The sequence below is a fragment of the Hypanus sabinus genome, chromosome 10 (genome assembly GCF_030144855.1).
Source record: "Hypanus sabinus isolate sHypSab1 chromosome 10, sHypSab1.hap1, whole genome shotgun sequence".
In the NCBI taxonomy this organism is placed as follows: Eukaryota; Metazoa; Chordata; class Chondrichthyes; order Myliobatiformes; family Dasyatidae; genus Hypanus; species Hypanus sabinus.
This window is the reverse complement of record NC_082715.1, coordinates 109,805,246-109,825,586: the sequence shown is the minus strand read 5'-3', so window position 1 is coordinate 109,825,586 and position 20,341 is coordinate 109,805,246. Positions and strand designations below refer to the sequence as shown.

Genomic DNA, 20,341 nt, shown 5'->3' with positions numbered 1-20,341 from the left:
GGGAGTGCCAGAGCTCAGTGTAATGGGATGAGAGATATTGCTGCCCACACGGTCTGACTGTGTGGCCTTACTGTTTAGAAGTCCAGTATCCAATTGCAGAGGGAGGTGTTGAGACCCAGTGAGGACAGTTTCCCCACCAGTCCCTGGGGTATGATGGCATTGAATGCTGAACTTAAATTTATAAACAGCAGTCTGGCATATGAGACCCCATTTTCCAGGTGGGGCAGGGCAGAGGCTATTGCATCATCAGTGGATTGATTTGAGCAATAAGCAAACTGGAAAGAGTCCAGTGTTACTAGGAGAAAGGCTTTAATGTGCTCCATGACCAGCTACTCAAAGCATTTCATAATTGTTGATACTAATGCCACCAGGTAATAGTCACTTAGACAGGTTACTGTCACCTTCTTTGGCACTGGAATGATAATTGCAACCTTGAAATCCAAGGGGACTGTTCTCGAGAGATATTGAATCAGCACCTCTGTTAATTTCAGCTGCTCAGTTCTTTCAGAACCTGACCTGGTATATTATCAGGCCCCGGAGCTTTGTGTGGGTTGACTCTGGCCAGGGAGTTCCTCACCTCAGCTTCAGCCAGACAGAGTGTCTGCCCCCCGGGGGGGGGGGGGGGAGGGGGCGCTTTCCTCGCCAGCACCTTGTTCTGTGCATCAAACCGGCCGCAGAAGACATTCAGCCTCTCAGGGAGTGAGGCATCTTGGGCACTGCCATACAGGATAGACTTGCAGTCTGTCATCCTCTGAATTCCCTGCCACTTGCACCTCGTGTCTCTGGTATCACAGAAGTGGCTGTAAGCTCTCTGAGAACGTCCCGTTTTGCCTTCCTGATGGAGCGGGAAAGCACAGTTCTTGCTTCCGGGAAGAGTTATCGTATCTGTTGATGTAAAAGCAGCATCGTGATCCCTCAGCCTGGTGAGGACCTCTGCAGTAAGCCCTGGCTTTTGATTTGCCCTCACCCGGATGTGAAATGTATGCATCTTCGTTGTCCAGCTCTTCCAGGGTTGTGTGAAGAGCCAACAAAACAGCACCTGCTGTACACCTGTTGCTTCAGTAGAACAGGGTGGAAGAAACAGGTTCACATCGAAACAAACATAGAAAAGTAAGTAAGAGGCAGATGGACCACTAACCTTCATTACACGGAGTAAAACTTTGTGGTGAATAACCACAGCAGCATGGATACCACCAGCGGCAAAGAGAAAGGCTCGGACTGCCGTGAATACAGTGTTTGATGCAGCAATAACACCAAAACCTATCAAGTAGAACTTGACATCTGGCGACAGCTCTTGTGTGAAGAGGGACCTACCAACAAAGACAGAAAGTGACCGACAAATCTGTAACAATTTTACTTCAATATGAAGTTTGACTTATCTACATTAAAGATTAACGAAACTTGAACAACCACACATCTCACTCTGTTGCTGCCTCTTCCAGTAGTGACCTTTGCAAACACAAGTTTTGAATGATGAAACATAATTGATCACAAAAAGGCAAAGGGATCCACACAGTGAGTGAAACAGTCCCCAGTACTGACCCACACAGTGAGGGGAACAGTCCCCAGTACCAACCCACACAGTGAGGGGAACACTCCCCAGTACTGACCCACACAGTGAGGGGAACATTCCCCAGTACTGACCCACACAGTTAGAGAAACAGTCCCCAGTAGTGACCCACACAGTGAGGGGAACACTCCCCAGTACCGACCCACACAGTGACAGAAACAGTCCCCAGTACTGACCCACACAGTGAGAGAAACAGTCCCCAGTACTGACCCACACAGTGAGGGGAACACTCCCCAGTACTGACCCACACAGTGAGGGGAACACTCCCCAGTACTGACCCACACAGTGAAGGGAACAGTCCCCAGTACTGACCCACACAGTGAGGGGAACACTCCCCAGTACTGACCCACACAGTGAGGGGAACACTCCCCAGTACTGACCCACACAGTGAAGGGAACAGTCCCCAGTAGTGACTCACACAGTGAGGGGAACACTCCCCAGTACTGACCCACACAGTGAAGGGAACAGTCCCCAGTAGTGACCCACACAGTGAGGGGAACAGTCCCCAGTAGTGACCCACACAGTGAGGGGAACAGTCCCCAGTACTGATCCAAACAGCAAGGGGAACAGATGTAATGTGTTTTCAACACTCTCATGAAATGCTCACTGTGTATTGAACACCTTGGTGAGGAAATACACCTGTACAGCTTGACATCCTGATTGACACAGGCCCCCCTGAAATGCATCAATACCTGCCTGTGACATAGCCCGTGCTTACCCCATGAATCGCTCCATCTGTTGGTAATAGTCTGACAATGAATGGTTGCTTGGTGTTGAGCCATTTTTGTTTTGCAGGTGAGAAATCCAGTGGGACAGCCACCAGTCAGATAAGTTACGAGTAGCTGTAATGGAAAGGATGAGAAACAGTAGATTGTAAGAGATAAGAGCAGAACTAGGCCATTCGGCCCATTGAGTCTGCTCTGCCATTTAGAGTCACAGAATTCATAGAGAAGTACAGCACAGAAACAGCCATTGACTAATCTTGTCCACGTGGAAACCATTTAAACTGCCTACTCCCATGGACGTGAGCAGGACCATAGCCCTTCATACCCCTGCTGTCCATGTACCTATCCAAATTTCACTTAAATATTGAAATTGAACTGGAATGCACCACTTGTGCTGGTAGCTCATTCCACACTCTCATGACCCTCTGAGAGAAGAAGTTGTCCCTCATATTTCCCTTAAACTTCTCACCTTTCACCCTTAACCCATGATCTCTGATTGTAGTCTCACCCAACCTCAGTGTTAAAAGATTGCTTCATTTACTCTATTTATACCCCTAATAATTTTGTATACCTCTACAAATCTTCTCTCAATCTTCTACATTCTAAAGAATACAGTCCTAACTGAGTCAGGTCCTCCAGACCCGGCAACTTCCTTGTAAATTTTCTCTGAAATCTTTCAACTTTGTTTACATTCTTCCTGCAGGTAGGTGACCAAAACTGCACAGTTCTCCAAATTAAGCTTCACCAATATCCCATATACATTCAAGAACACATCCCAACTACCATTCTCAGTACTTTGATTTCTGAAGGACAATGTATCAAAGCTTTCTTTATGACCATATCTGCCTGTGACACTACTTTTAATGAATTATGGACCCATATTCACAAATCCCTTTGTTCTACTGCTCTCCTCAGTGCCCTGCCACTCACTGTGTGAGACGTACCCTGGTTGGTCCTAACAAATTACAAAAGTTTACATTTGTCTGCATTAAATTCCATCAGCCATTTTTCCAGCTGATACAAGTCCTTCTGCAACGCATGATAACCTTCCTCTCTGTCCACTACAACCCCAATCTTGGTGTCATCCGCAAGTTTCCTGATCCAGTTAACCATATTGTTGTCCAGATCATTGATATAGATGACAAACAACAAAGGATGCAGCACCGATCCCTGTGACACACCACCAGCCACTGGCTTCCAGTCAGAGAGGCAGCCTTTTACTGCCACTCTCTGGCTTCTCCCACAAGGCCAATGTCCAATCCAATTTACTACCTTACCTTGAATGCCGAGTGGCTGAACTTTCTTGACCGGCCTCCCATGCGGGACCTTGCCGTTTGCCTTACTAAAGTCCATGTAGACAACATCTATTTTCCCGATAACTTCCTCAAAAATCTTGATAAGATTGAAAGAGGATCTATTGCTTTCCCAACGTACATGACGAATAAATTCTTTTCGGGCTTCCAGCTAGATACATATATCAATTATAATAGACATTTTGATGACAAACTCTGCCACATTCTTCAGGGATGATGCCTGGGTATGCCCAGACCGCTGGTATTTATACCCCTGTAGTCTGTCTTTCCTGATTGGTTAGTCCTCATCCAATCAGGTTTCTGCTCTCCCACCTTGTTTACAATCAAATTCCTGTTCTTACTTAGAGCGAGACCTTCATCTTTGTTAAAATTCTTTTCCTCCAGTTTTATTTCAATGGTTTCCTTCACCAGGCGGTTTCAAAACCCATCAATACCATCCACAACCCATAAGGAAACTCAAGTCACAGCTCTACATTTACAGGATCATTGTGAATGTGGAGCAGTGTATATTGGCCAGACGGGATGCACTGTGGAAACCTGCATCAAGGAGCACAGGAGGTGTATTTGTTTGGCTTACCCAGAGAAATCGGTGTTATCAGAATACTGCATTTGCAATGGCCATTAGATTGACTTTAATGGCACTAAATTACTATGCTGTGCCAATGGCTTTTAGGACTTCCTGGTGAAGGAAACCATTGAAATAAAACTAGAGGAAATGAATTTTAACAAAGACGAAGGTCTCGCTCTAAATAAGAACAGGAATTTGATTGTATTTTGCCAAGTTTGCCCTCTGCATAACCTCTAGCCTCCAAGAGGACCACAACCTTGTCATAGGGTTTGGAGGAAACTTGATTGGATGAGAATTAGCCAATCAGAACGAACAGACTACGGGGGTATAAATACCACAGGTCTAGACATACCCAGGTGGCAGAGTTTGTCATCAAAACATTGCTCCTCCTGCAACCAGTCTCACTAATGGCGTCAACGTTATAATTCCCGGTGTTGATCAATGCCCTGAACTCATCCACCTTTCCTACAATACTTCTTGCATTGAAATATACACAGTCCTGGAGGTCTCGCCCTTTAACTTAGCACCTACCTCCTATTGAACCTCATCACCCTTCCTGCCTATGTTATTTGTACCTACGTGGACCAGGACCTCTGGCTTTTCACCCTCCACTGAAGACTGTTGAGGACTCAATCCAAGATGTTCCCAACCCTGGCAACCGGAAGGCAACAGAACCTCCTACTGGTTCCTCTAACAAATCCCTTATAACCACAGCATGTCTCTTCTTCCCCCTTCCCTCCTGAGTCATAGAGCTAGACTTCAGTGCTGGAGACCCTACTGCGGTGACTTTCCTCTGCTAAGTCATGCCCCCCCCCCAACAGTACCCAAAGTGTTGTTGAGGGAGATGGCTACACGTTCCTAAAACCTTCTCCCCTTCTTGATTGTCACTCAGTTTCCTGTGACGTGCTCCTTGGATGTAATTGCCTCTATCTATCACCCCTTCAGCCTCCTAAATGATCCGAAGTTCATCCAGTTCCAACTCCAACTCCTTAATGTGGATTAATAGAAGCTGCAGCTGGATGTTCTTCTTACAGTTGTAGTCATCAGGGACACTGGAGATCTCCCTACCTTCCCACATCCTGCAAGAGGGGCATTCAACTGTCCTGCTTGGCGCCACTGCTGCCCTAACTGAGCAGATATACAAAAGGGAAGGGAAAGAAATCCTCACCACTTCAACTCTGTTCACACAGACAATGGCTGCTGCTCTTGCCCCAGTGGTCTTTTACTTTGCTCTTGGAAATCAATCCCAAACATCAATTGGTCTCTGGTGAGCTCAAGTAAGCTGTTGCAATCTTTCAGTGCCTTTTTCTACTTGGTCAATGGACCCAAGTGAAATCTCCTCACCAAGGCTCATCCATTTCCCCTCTCAGCTCAAATCTCCTGCCTTCTTCCCATATCCTTCAATGCCCCAAATAATCAGAAATCTATCTGTCTCTGCCTTTAATACACCCAATGACCTGGCCTCCACAGCCGCCTGTGGTAACAAATTCCACAGATTCACCACACTCTGGATAAAGAAATTCCTTCTGATCTCTGCTCTAGCAGGACACCTGTCTATTCTGAGGCTGTGTCCTCTGTTCTCAGATTCCCCCACCATAGGAAACGTCCTCTCCACATCCACTCTATCAAGACCTTTCAATATTCAATAGGTTTCAATGTGGTTACCCCTAATTCTTCTGAATTCCAGTGAGCAGAGACCTAAGGCCATTTATAAATCCTTCCTTACATTGGGAAGGTAACACCATCGTGTTTCTGGTATTGGCAATATTGCTGCAAGCAGGAAGAGCAACATAGAAATGTTAGTAAGTGGACCAAGCCCCTGTCACAGGATAAGTGACTTGAGTCAGCAGAGTCCTTGGGATCTCTGGGAGGTTAATCATGTACCCTTGGTTGCCAGACATGGCAGAGAACAAAGAAAGGCTCTCTCACACTATTCCAAATTGATCTTGATACCTATCCACCAGGGGATTTTCAGACAACAGTGAGATATCTGCCTTCATCATAATTAATCTTCTCACAATTTAGGACTTCAACTTGAGGACCAGTCTTATCTTTTTCCATAATTGTCTTGAAACTGAGTTTACTGGTTCCAAAGTGACCCCCTCCCCTCCAACCACTGACATCAACTCTCGCTCAGCCTCATATCCTCAGAAAAGGAGACAACGATTTAACAAGACTGAAAGGAGGGAAGTGCAGAATGGGATCACCACCTGGCCACCTGAGCAAGGCTTGATCAGCCACTTATCCTCCTTCCCTGTTCTATTACTTTATCATTTAACAACTCATGTGGAAGCACAGTGAAAATCCGATACAATCTCGCAGCTCCCTCCACACATTCAGACATCCTCCTGGAGCTGACTTTGTCAAATATCTTACCTTGCATGAGGAACATTGAGAGGAGTATGAGGAATGACAACCATCTGCCAATTGACAGCCAGTATGATCGGTACACATGCAGAGCCACTGTTCCCGCCTTCTTCTCTTCATCCTCTTCCTCCCTGGCCTCTAGCTGGACCTCCGTAGTTTCCTCAGCTGTCTCTTTTGTCTCCTCCTCCTCCACTCGGCTCTTTTTCTTTGCTGAATTTGAAAATAGCCACTCAGACTGACGTAAGTGTGAGGAAAGGAAACTATTTAAAATTGCTTACAACATTTGATATTCTTTTTCAGTAATTGGGTACAAAGACTCCCAAATGTATTTGACCAACAACATTATCCAGTTTGTTGGCAAAAAAACTGTTTTTATGCTTTGAAGATACAATCAGATTAGCAACAATCTTCAAAGGTTTCAAAAGTATGTTTAATGTCAGAGAAATGTATACGATATCCATCCTGAAATGCTTTTTCTTTGTAACCATCCACGAAAACAGGAGTGCCCCAAAGAATGAATGACAGTTAAATGTTAGAACCCCACAGAACCCCCCCAGCTCCCCACCACACATAAGCAGCAACAAAATGCCAATACCCACCCACCAGCAAAAAAACCCATCAGCAGCCACCACTAAGCTCTCAAGCATGCAGCAAAGCATCAGCAAAGGCACAGACTACTAGTTTACCCGGTATTTGACATACCAGAGGCTCTCTCTCTCTCCCTCCCTAATAAGGGAGAAAGAGGTGTCTCCGTTTCACAGCAAAAGTGGAGATATAACAAACAACTCGCTGATTTACGATGTTAAAGGTCCACTGCATTGCTTTTTCCTAGCTCTGTGCCCAAAGAACTCGGGTCTCTGGGCACAAAGCCAGCTGCCAGCTTGCTGCTTTTGATCTTCCATGTACTCCCACGGCACACCAGATTCCTGCAGAGACGCCAACCTTCGGTCTGCTCATCTCCAGAGCCATGAGGTCTTGGAACTCCAAAGGTGAGCTAATCTCTTAGGTCGCATCCTCAGCATATCAAGTAATGGTCAGTAAGCCACAGCAGATTCAAGGGGGCAAGTGCTAAAGTTCTAATTCTCTCCACCTCTCTTTCCCTGTCTCATCATCCTATTTTCCTGTCTCCCATCTCTCTACAACTTAAAACAAGTTTGTTTTCCAATTTTCCCTAGTTTCAGTGAAAGATCACTGACTTGAAACAAAAACTCTTCCCTCTCCACAAATGCTGCCAGGCCTGATGAATGCTTCTAGGGTATTTCATTTTTATAGCTGAAGGATGGTTGTAGTCAGGAGCTAAATATCCAAGGTTACACACTACATTGGAGGGATAGGAAGATAGGCAGAAGTGGTGACGTGGCTCTGTTGGTAAAGTATGACATCAAATCAGTAGAAAGATTTGACGTAAAAGATGTAGAAACCTTGTGGGTTGAGTTCAGAAACTGCAAGGGTAAAAGGATGTTGACGGCAGTTTATATACAGGCTTCCCAACGGTGGCTGGGAGGTGGACCACAGATTACAACAGGAAATAAAAAACGTGTGTCAAAAGGGCAATGTTATGAAAGTCATGGGAGATTTCAACATGCAAGTCAATTGGGAAAAGCAGGTTGGAAATGGATCTCAAGAGAGTTAGTTTGTTGAATGCCTACAAGATGGCTTTTTGGAGCAGTTTGTCATTGAGCCTACTAGGAGATCAGCTATACTGGATTGGGTGTTATGTAATAAACCAGAGGTGATTAGGAAGCTTAAGATAAAAGAACCATCAGGAGGCAGGGATCACGATATGATTGAGTTCAACTTGAAATTTGCTAGGGAGATAGTAAAGTCTGAAGTAGCAGTATTTCAGTGAAGTAAAGGAAATTACAATGATATGAGAGAGGAGTTAGCCAAAGTAATTTGGAAGAAGATGCTGTCAGGGATGAGAACAGGGCAACAATGGTGTCAGATTCTGAGAAAAATGAGGAAGGTGCAGGATAGATGTATTCCAAAACAAAGAAATACTCAAATAGCAAAATAGTATGCCTGTGGCTGACAAGGAAAGACAAAACTAATGTTAAAGCAAAAGAGAGGTCAAACATCAAAGCAAAAATAAGCAGGAAGATAGAAGATTGGGACGCTTTTAAAAACCTAGAGAGAGCAACTAAAAGAATCATTAGGAGGGAGAAGATGAAATATGAAAGCAAGATAGCAAACAATATCAAAGTGGACAGTAAAAGCTTTTTCAAGTATGTAAGAAATAAAAGAGATGACAGTGGATATGGGACAGCTAGAAAAAGAGGGGATAAAGAGATGGCAGATGAACTAAATGAGTATTTTGCATCAGTCTTCGCTGTGGAAGACAATAGCAGTGTGCCAGATGTTGAAGGTTGCAAGGAAAGAGAAGTCAGTGCAGTTACTATTACAAGAGGGAAGGTGCTCAAAAAGCTGGAAGACCTGAGGGTACATAAATCACCTGGATCAGATGAACTGAACCCTAGGCTTCTAAAAAAGGTAGTGGTAGAGATTTTGGAGGCATTAGCAATGATCTTTCAAAAATCAATGGAGTCTGGCATGGTGCCAGAGGACTGGAAAATTGCAAATGTCATTCCACTCTTTAAGAAAGGAGGAAGGCAGCAGAAAGTAAATTATAGACCAGTTAGCTTGACCTCAGTGGTTGGGAAGGTGTTGGAGTCAACTGTTAAGGAGGTGGTTATGGAGTACTTGGTGACACAGGACAAGATAGGACAAAGTCAGCATGGTTTCCTTCACGGAAAATCCTGACGAACCTGTTGGAATTCTTTGTAGAGATACAAGTCAGATAGATAATGAGGATGCAGTGGATGTTCTATATTTGGACTTTCAGAAGACCTTTGACAAGTTGCATTTGCCTTCTTCACCACTGACTTTACCTGAAAGTTAAATTTTAGGGTGTTCTGTACAAGGACTCCCAAGTCCCTTTGCATCTCAGATTTTTGTTATTTTTTTCCATTTAAAAAATAGCCTGCACATTTATTTCTACCATCAGAGTGCATGATCATGCATTTTCCAACATTCTATTTCATTTGCCACTCCCTTACCCATTCTCCTAATCTGTCTAAATCCTTCCGCAGCCTACCTGTTTCCTCAACACTACGTGCTCCTCCACCAATCCTGGTAATATTTGCAAACTTGACAGCAAGTACATCTATTCCATCATCTAAATCACTGATATACAGCATAAAAAGAAGTGGTCCCAACACCGACCCTGGCAACCAACCAGAAAAGGATCCTTTTATTCCTACTTGCTGCCTCCTACCAATCAGCCAATGCTCTAACCATGTTAGTAACTTTCCTGTAATACCATGGGTTATTAACTTGTTAAGAAGCCTCATGTGTGGCACCTTGTCAAAGGCCTTCTGAAAGTCCAAATGTAGAACATCCACTGCATCCCCTTTATCTATCTGACTTGTAATCTCCTCAAGGAATTCCAACAAGTTTGTCATGCAAGATTTTCCCTTAAGGAAACCATGTTGACTTTGTCCTATCTTGTCCTGTGTGCTCCATAACTTTATTCTTAATAATTGACTTGAACACCTTTCCAGCCACTGGGGTTCCTTGTTCAGCTTGAATTCACCTCCTTAGTTTGTATCTCTCCCACTTCATATGCGCTGAGAGACCCAACCCCAGATTCTCAACAGAGCGAGGCAGCAATTCTACTAGCTGTGCCATTGTGCTGACTGAAATGCCCTTGGCGAACACAAGGAAGGCAAATGCATCATAAGCTCCATGTTCATAGTCCATCTCAATCCTCCGCAATGGTCACCAGCTACAGCTGGATTTAATTATCCATCGCCCTACTAAACTGTATGAATTTACAAACAACACACTGCTATCTGCCTGTGTCGCTAACTCAACTTGTCATTGCAATCTTCATTTATACCCATCACCTCCCGGATATTACCCAAATGTTTTCCACACTGAACTCCCGCCAGAGCATCAAAGGAGCAGAAAATACACCCATCATGTTCACGCCAAGGTTTAATTGTTCCTAAGCTCCATCCACTGCCTGACCCAAAACCTTGCCAGCTGACTCTTACCCAGCACGTAGTTACCCATGGTAACTCCATTCATTGACCTAAATTACCTGCTGGCTTGCCTATCTCCTTTCACCTCATCTTTTGAGACCACATCTTCAGTGTTCACACTTGCCCAAGGTAACACTTCAAAATAATGTGACAGTCAAGAATAAAACTGTCCCCAATTCCATATCTAATCCCATCAGAGCAGAGATTATGGTAAATGCAAAGTAGTCACACATATAGTATATTGATAACAATTATGGTCCTCCATGTCTACCAATGAAGAGCCTACACAGTTTCATGGTACTGAAGATCAGACTGATGCTCTAATCAATCCAGCACATCATACCTTACGATGTGGGTGCAAGGTGCTGTAATTCAATCTGAAGGGAGACAGGAATGTGACAATGTTACTTCTCCACCACCCTCATTCTAATCTTATGAGTGAAATACCAACCTCTCCCAAACTATTTCAAGTGTAACTGCTTTACCTTTCAAACCAGTTAATGAAGCACAGAATTCATTAACTAACTCAATATAAAATTATGATTGCATGGTGACTCACTGGACTACTAATTCACAGATCTAGACTAATTATTGAGAGAAACATTTTCAAGGCAGACTCTAAATTTAATTATCTCTGGAACAAAACGATGGTATTAGCAATGATAATTAGCAAATGACTGGATTCACCTAACAATCCCTCAAGTTCACTCATGTCCAATAAGAACTGAAATCTGTTTTATTGACCCAGTCTAGCCTTTATGCAGCTCAGCCCATAACCATGTGGTCAACTCTTAGTTGCTCTGTGAAGTGAACTAGAATGCGTTTCTGAGATGTTGATTCTGACTCTCTTTCCACAGATGTCCCTAGACGTGCTGAGTATATTCAGCATGCTCTGGTTTGCTTTGCCCTGTCTACTGTTTGGAAATGGAATTCACTTACATGCAGCTTTCTTTTTTGGTTTTCTGTTTGTTTTAGCGTTTTCACCTTCTGTTTTCAGCACTTCCTCAGGTGTACCTGCAAGTCAAGAAAAGAACAAGATTGTCAGTGGAAACTGAATTAACCAGGGGAAAGTGCCTTCCTGTCCGAAGAACACGTGTCAGCAGGAGTGAGTCATAACTTGAAGCAGCAAGTAAAAGTGAGAGACCGTGACAAGGTGGGAGCCTTTTGAAATGAACAAGTCTCATCAGGAGTGAATTTTATTTGAGCCAATACAAGGATGGGAGGGTTTCCATAGTTAGAGGAGAAGACAGGAGATTCTGTGGGTATGAAAAGGGCACCCAGATGGTATGTTGCCTCCCAGGTGCCGGGGTCAGGGATGTCTCAAATTGGGTCACAGGATTTTAAAGGGGGAGGGTGAGCAACCAGAAGTCATGGTAAATACTGGTATCAAAAACATAGGTCAGAAATAGGAAGAGGTCTTGAAGAGAGGATATCGGGAGTTTTGTCGAAAGCTGAAAAACAGGATCTCCAAAGTAATAATCTCTGGACAGCCGCCTGTGCCACACAGCAGTGAGGGTAAGGGTAGGATGATCTGGCAGATGAACGTGTGGCTGAGGAATTGCTTTCAGATTTCTGGATCATTGCAATCTCTTCTGGGAAAGGTACGATTTGTACAAAAACAACGGGTTACACCTGAACACAAAGGGGATCAATATCCTTGTGGGCAGGTTTGCTAGAGCAGTTGGGAGGGTTTAAACCAGAGGTCCTAACTTCTTTATGCCATGGAGCCTTATCATTAAACAAGGGGTCCGTGAACCCTAGATTGGGAACTCCTGGTTTAAACTAATTTGGCAGGGGGATGGGAAACAGAGAGAAGGCTGAGGAAGGGTCAATTGGTAAAGAAGTAGATGTGGTGTGTAGTGAGGCTGTGAGGAAGGAAAGGCAGATGATATGACCTAATTACAGTCAGTGGATGAGTTGAAATGTAACATGGGGGCAGAATCACAAAAGGTGATGAATACAGGACTGAAGGATTTATGTTCAAATGTATGCAGGAATGTACAGGAAAAATGTAAATGATCTTGTAGCGCAGTTAGAAAATGGTAGGTACAACATGGGCATCACTGAGTTGTGGCTGAAAAAAGATCTCAGTTGGTAGATTAAAATCAAAAGATATATTGCATTGAAAGGACAGACAGGTCGGCAGAGGGGGTGGGATGGTTCTGTTGGTAAAAAATGAAATCAAACCCTTGGAAAGAGGTGACATAGGTTTGAAAGATGTGGAAAAGTGAAAAGACAGCAAAAGTAAAAAGACTCTGATTGGAGTTATGTACAAGCCTCCAAACAGCAGCCAGGGAGTGGGAGACAAATTACAATGGGAGATAGAAAATGCATGCCAAAAGGGCAATGATACAATTGTCATGGGGGATTTCATTATGCAGATAGATTGGGAAAATCAGGTTGGTGCTGAATCCCAAGAGATGGAATTTGTAGAACACCTACGAAATGGCTTCTTAGAGCAGCTTGTTGTTGAGACCACCAGGGGAAAGGTAATTCTGGATTGGGTGTTGTGTAATGAACCAGATTTGATCAGGGAACTTAAGAAAAAGGAACCTGTAGGTGGTAGTGATTACAATATGACAGAATTCACCCTGCAGTTTGAGAGGCAGATGTATCAGTGTTATAGTGGAGTAAAGGGAATTACAGGTACATAGAGAGGAACTGGCCAAAGCTGAATGGAAGGGGCACTATCAGGGATGATGGCAGAACAGTAATGGCTGGAGTTTTTGAGGGGCAATTCTGAAGGCACAGGATAGAAATGTCCCAAAGATGAATAAGTATTCTAAAGGGAAGATGAGGCAACTATGGCTGACAAACAAAATCAAAGTCAGGGCATACGATATAGCAAAAATTAGTGGAAAATTAGAGGATTGAGAAGCTTTTAAAAATCAACAGAAGGCAACTATAAAAGCCATAAGGAAAGAAGAAATGAAATATGAAGGAAAGCTTCCCAATAAACTGAAAGAGGATACCAAAAGTTTTCTCAGATATATATAAAGAGTGAAAGAAAGATGAGAGTGGCTATCAGACCCTTGAAAAATGATGCTGGAGAGGTAGCAGCGGGGGAACAAAGAAATGACAGATGAATTTAATAAGTATTTTGTTTCAGTCTTCATTATGGAAGACACTAGCAGAATGCCAATAATTCAAGAGTGTTCAGGGGCAGAAGTGAATGTGGTTGCTATTACTAAGGAGAAGGCACTTGAGAAGCTGAAAGGACTGAAGGTAGATATGTCACCTAGTCCAGATGCATTACACGCAGGAATCTGAAAGAGCTGGCTGAAGAGATTGTGGAGGCATTAGTAATGCCCTTTCAAGAATCACAAGATTCTAGAATGATTCCACAGGACTGGAAAACTGCAAATATCACTCCAGGGAGGGAGACAGAAAAAAGAAAATTATAACCCAGTTAGTCTGATTTTAGTGGTTGGAAAAATGTTGGGAGTTCATTATTAAGGATGAGGTTCCGGGTACTTGTAGCCACATGATGAACTAGGCGAAAGTCAACATGGTCTTCTGAAAGGGGAAATCTTGCCTGACAAATCTGTCAGAATTCTTTGAAATAACAGGTGGAATAGACAAGTGAGAGTCAGTGGATGCTGCTTACTTGATTTTCAGGAGACCCTTGACAAGCTGTCACATATGAAACTGCTTAACAAGGAAAGATAGCATGAATAGAAGATTGGCTGACAGGCAAGAGGCAAAGAGTGGAAATGAAGGTAGCCTTTTCACGTTATGTGTCAGTGATCTGGATGACAGTATTGATGGCTTTGTGGGCAAGTTTGCGGACGATATGAAAATAGGTGGAGAGGCAGGTAGTACTGAGAAAGCAGGGAGTCTGCAGAAGGACTTGGACAGATTGGAAGAATGGGCAAAGAAATGGCAGATGGAATATAATGTTGAGAAGTGTATGGTCATGCACTTTGGTGGAAGGAATTAAGGCAGAGTCTATTTCCTAAACAAGGAGAAAATTGAAAAATCAGAGGTGTAAAGAAACATGGGAGTCCTTGTACAGGACTTCCTAAGACTTGCTTGCAGGTTGAGTTGGTGGTACGGAAAGCAAATGCAGTGTTGGCATTCATCTTGGGAGAATTAGAATATAAGACCAACGATGTCATGCTGAGGCTTTATAAGGCATTGGTTAGACCATACGAAGTATTATGTCCCGTATTGGGCTCCTTATCTAAGAAAAGAAGTACTGGCATTGGAGAGGGTCCAGAGGATGCTCATGAGAATAAATTCCTGAAATTGAGGGGTTAAAATATGAGAAACCTTTGATGGCTCTGGGTCTGTAAGTTTAGAATAATCAGGAGGGATCTCATTGAAACCTATCAAATATTGAAAGGCCTAGATAAATGTGGAGAGGATGTTTCCTATAGTGGGTGAGTCTAGGATGAGAGGTCACAGCCCAGAAAAGAGGGACATCCATTTACAACACAGATGAGAAGGAATCTCTTTAGTCAGAGGGTAGAGACTCTGGAATTCATTACTACAGACAGCTGTGGAAGCCAAGTCATTGAGTATAATTAAAGTGGAGATGGATTGGTCTTATGGTCTTACGAATTCCCTCTCAGTGCTGCTCATACGTTAAGTGCCTTTGATGCTGTGATCCTGCATGTATGTACTTATGCATCTGAAAAACTTGCAAACTCATCTTCCAACACATTACGCACGAGTAGTGGCTGAGATGCAGATGTGCAAGGAAGAGCTTGATGGATGTCATTACCTGACAAGTTCAATGTCACAGTCTTCCCAACTGGTTTTTACTACATTCTCTCAATAGGTTCTAAACAGGACGAGCCCTGTGCACAAACAACATGCACTACTGGGACCTTCATGATAATCCAGTCTACAGCCGTGGTAAAGCACAGACTCATCACTTTTTGTCCCAGAGTTACTTGGGAAAGTTAACACTGGCCACTAACCATACCATTGCTGAGTTGAATTACCCACCAGGAGTGTAGCCTGGTCCTCCTCTACTGGGGCAACTTTGATCTGAGCTGCTTCCTCACAGAGCAACATAATTAACCTTTCATATCATTTCCCAGCAGCCTGATAGGACCGCAACAGTTTGCTGCTTGGGGAGAGTTCTTCCCACCGACAGATCAAACAACATCAGTCCAGCTGCCTGTTTCCTTTCTCCATCTGATTTCCCACTGAATCTACTGTGCCACAGCAGGGATTCCCAACCTGGGGTCCATGGACCACTTGCTAATGGTATTGGTCCATGAAATAATAATGATTGTCAGCCCCTGTGCCACAGAATCTTTGATGATGATGTGTCAATGTTAACAGTTCAAGACGGACGGTTTAAAGTTTTCAGAATATCTGAGTGTCAGCTCTGTAAAGCCACACAATAACTGGCTCACCTATTTTTACTATTTGCCCATTTTCCATCATTACCACCATGTCAGCTTCTTCCAAAAATTCCGTCCGGTGTGTACAAAGGATAACAGTCTTATTTTTCAAACTTCCCAGTATGCAGTTCTTCATGAGGTGATTGGCCACATCAGCATCTACTGCAGCTAGTGGGTCATCAAGAAGGTACACGTCCTTGTCCTGCAAAAGACAAGGATGCAGGGCTTGAAACTGAAAGGTAATTATAAATGTAGTTAAATCTAAGTGGCAGGAGATACAAATCAGAATGACAAGTAGTTTCTCAAATCGACAAGAGACTGGATGTTTTCCTTGGAGTGGACGAGCTTGAGGAGCAACCTACACTCAACGGCCACTTTATTTGGGGTGTCAAGGGAGTGGAGCTGTTAACGTGGCTTGGGGCATTGGAGTTTGAGTTCAACTTCTATGTCCTCTGGAAGCAAATTTGAATGTTCCTTCCCATGTACACATGGGTTTACTCTGGGCACTCCAAAGGTTAGTAGGCTAATTGGGCATTGTAAATTGTCCCATGACGAGGCTAGGGTTAAAACAGTGGATTTCTGGGTGGTATGGCACAAAGGGCCAGAAGGGCCTATTCTGTGCTGCATCTCTAAATAAATAAATAAATAAATAAAAATTAATTTTATTATTTACACCTGCTTGTTAATGCAAAAACCTAATCAACCAATCACGTGGCAGCAACCCAATGATTAAAGCAGTCAGGGATGGTCAAGAGGTTCAGTTGCTGTTCAAGCCAAACATCAAAATGGGGAAGAAATGTGATCTTAGTGGAATGATTGTTGGTGCCAGGCAGTTTTGAGTATTTCAGAAACTGCTGATCTGGGATTTTCATGTACAACACTCTTTCTAGAGTTTACAGAGAATGTTGCAACGAACAAAAGACATCCAGTGAGAGGCAGTTCTGTGGGCAAAGACCACCTTGTTAACCAGGGAGATCAAAGGAGAATGACCAGACTGGTTCAAGCTGACAGGAAAGTAAGAATAACTCAAATAACCAAGTGTTACAACAGTGGTGTGCAGGAGAGCACATCAACCTTGAAGAAAATGGGCTACAGCAGCAGAAAACTATGAAGGTATGTAATTTAGTATACAAAATTGCTATTGGACAAGGGCGGGTAAAAGGGATTAATAGACAGGTTCTTGATGACTGGCCTGTACATAATGGGACCGGGGACTTATTTCTATACTCTTTTTCCCTTTTGTGTCACTCAGAAAACTTCACTGAAACCACAACTATTCATCAAACTTATAAACTGAGGTGATGCACTGTCCAAGTTTGTTCACAAAATAAAAAAATGGATGGCATTGCAGTGGTGTAAATAGAAGCAAAACGTTACAGAGATATTAATACTCCATGGGAGGCAAGTGCAGAAATTGCAAGACCCCTAGCAGAGATATTTGAAACATGCTCAGTCATGGTGAAGTGCCAGAGGATAGGATGGCTAATGTTGTTCCATTGTTTAAGAAAGGCTCCAAGAATAAACCACAAAATTATAGGCCTGAGCCTGACATTAGTAGTGGGAAAGTTATTGGAAGGTTTCTGAGGGACCAGATATATAAGTACTTGAATAGTCAGGGACTTGTTAGGCATAGCGAACATGGCTTTGTGCATGACAAGTCATGTCTAACCAATCTTATAGAGCTTTGAGAGGAGGTTACCAGGAAATTTAATAAAGGCATGACAGTGGATATTGTCTACGTGGACTTTAGCATGGCCTCTAACAAGCTCCCACATGGAAAATTGGTCAAGAAGAGGTAGTAATTTCAAGATGAGATAGTAAATTGGCTTCACAGAAGCCAGAGAGTGTTTGTAGATGGTTGCCTCTCTGACTGGAGGCCTGTGATTGGTGGTGGGCCACAGGGATTGGTGTTGGGTCCATTGTTGTCATCTACATCAATGATCTGGATGACAATGTGGTAAAATGGATTGGCAAATTTGCAATTAACATCTAGATGGGGGGGGGGGGGTGTTGTGGATAACAGGGAAAACTAACACTGCTTGCAGTGGTATCTGGACCAGACGGAAAAACAGGCAGAAAATTGGCAGATGGAATTTAATGTGAGGTGTTGCATTTTGGGAATACCAACCAGGGTAGGTCTTGCACAGTGAATGGTAGGGCACTGAGGATTGCGGTGGAACAGAGGGATCTGGGAATACAGATCCATAATTCCTTGAAAGCGGCGTCACAGGTAGATAGTGTCGTAAGGGACACAATGTCCTTCATAAATCAGTGTACTGAGTTCTGGAGCTGGGATATAATAGCAGAATTAGGCCTTTTGGCCCATTGTGTCTACTCCACCATTTCATTATGGCTGATCCAATTTTCCTCTCAGCCCCAATCTCCTGCCTTCTCCCCATATCTGTTGATGCCCTGACTAATCAAGAATCTATCAACCTCTGCCTTAAACACACATGATGACCTGGCCTCCATGGCTGCCTGGGCCAAAGAATTCCACAGATTTGCCACCCTCTCATTAAAGAAATCCCTTCTCACCTCCATGGTTAAAAGATGCCCCTCTATTCTATGGCTGTGTCCTCTGGTCTTAGACTCTCCCACCATAGGAAGCATCCTCTCCACATCCACTCTCTCAAGGTCCTTCACCATTTGATTGGCTTCAATGAGGTCACCCTTCATTCTTCTGAACAGTGAATACTGGCTCAGAGACATCAAACACTCTTCATATGACAAGCCATTCAATCCTGGAATCATTTTTGTGAACCTCCTTTGAACCCTCTCCAGTTTTGGCACATCCTTTCTAAGGTGCCCAAACCTATTCACAATACTCCAAGTGAGGCCTCACCAGTGCTTTATAAAGTTTCAGCATTACATCCTTGCTTTTATGTTCTAGTCCTCTTGAAATGAATGGTAACATTGCATTTGCCTTCCGCACCACTGACTCAACCTGAAAATTGACCTTTAGGGAATCCTGCATAAGGGCTCCTAGGTCCCTTGGCATCTCAGTTTTTTGTATTTACTCTCCTTTTAGACTACAGTTAACCCTTTAATTTCTTTTATCAAAGTGCACGACCATACACTTCCCAACACTGTATTCCATCTGGCATTCTTCGCCCATTCTTTAAACTAAGTCCTGCTGCAGCCTCTCTACTTCTTGAAAACAACCTGCCTCTCCACCTGTCTTCATATCATCTGCAAACTTTGCAAGGAAACTATCAATTCCATCATCCAAATCATTGACATATAACATAAAAAGAATCAGTCCCCACACAGACCCCCTAGTCATTGGCAGACGGCCAGAAAAGGTTCCCTTTATTCCCACTCTTTGCCCCCTGCCAATCATCCGTTGCTTTATCTATGCTAGAGCCTTTCCTGTAATATCATGGGCTCGTAACTTGATAAGCAGCCTCATGTGTGATACCTTGTCAAAGGCCTTCTGAAAATCCGAGTACACAACATCAACCAATACTCCTTTGTTTATCCTGCTTGTTATTTCTTTAAAGAATTCTAACATATTTGTCAGATAAGATTTTCCCTTGAGGAAACCATGTTGACTACAGCCTATTTTATCATGTGCCTCCTCCAAATACCCTGAGACCTCATCCATAATAATCAATTCCAACATCTTCCCAACTGAGGTCAGTTTATTTTCTTCTACCTCTCCCTTCTTGAAGAGTGGAGTGACATTCACAATTTTCCAGTCTTCCAGAACCATTCTAAAACCTAGAGATTCTTGAAAGATCATAACTAATGCCTCCATGATCTCTTCAGCAACCTCTTTCAGAACTCTGACTGTACACTATCTGGTCCAGGTGACTTATCTACCTTCAGACCTTTCAGTTTCCCAAGAACCTTCTCTCTGGTTATGGTAACTTCATACACTTCATGCCCCCTGACACCAGGAACTTCCACCATACTGCCAGTGTCTTCCACAGTAAAGACTAAAGAAAAATATTTATTCAGTTCATCCACCATTTCATGGTTCCTCATTACTACCTCTCCAGCATCATTTTCCAGTGGTCCGATATCCACTCCCACCTCTCTTTTACACTTTATGTATATAAAGAAAATTTCAGTGCCCTTTTTTAATATTATTGGCTAGCTTACTTTCACATTCTATCTTTACCATCTTAATGACTTTTTTAGTTGCCTTCTGTTAGTTTTTAAAAGTTTCCCAATCCTCTAACTTCCTGCTAATTTTGCTCTATTATATGCCCTTTGGCTTTTATGTTGGCTTTCACTTCCCTTGTTAGCCACAGTTGTGTCATCTTTCCATTAGAATACTTCATCCTCTTTGGGATGTATATATCCTGTGCCTTCCGAATTGCTTCCAGAAACTCCAGCTGTTGCTGCTCTGCCATCATCCCTGTCAGTGTTCTTTTCCAATCAATTCTCAGCCTC

General features: G+C 43.3%; 1 protein-coding gene across 5 annotated transcripts in view; it reads right to left on the bottom strand.

The window, feature by feature from the left end:
* The window catches only part of abcc10 (ATP-binding cassette, sub-family C (CFTR/MRP), member 10), a 94,214-nt gene that overhangs the window by 31,867 nt on the left and 42,006 nt on the right, over positions 1 to 20,341 (bottom strand). For all 5 annotated transcript variants that reach the window (XM_059982592.1, XM_059982594.1, XM_059982593.1 and 2 more), the window contains 5 exons: positions 15,956 to 16,145; positions 11,526 to 11,600; positions 6,553 to 6,753; positions 2,289 to 2,412; positions 1,139 to 1,310 (listed from right to left, as the gene is read on the bottom strand). In XM_059982592.1, the coding sequence (XP_059838575.1) occupies positions 1,139 to 1,310; positions 2,289 to 2,412; positions 6,553 to 6,753; positions 11,526 to 11,600; positions 15,956 to 16,145 (762 nt within the window). The remainder of the gene's footprint in view (positions 1 to 1,138; positions 1,311 to 2,288; positions 2,413 to 6,552; positions 6,754 to 11,525; positions 11,601 to 15,955; positions 16,146 to 20,341) is intronic.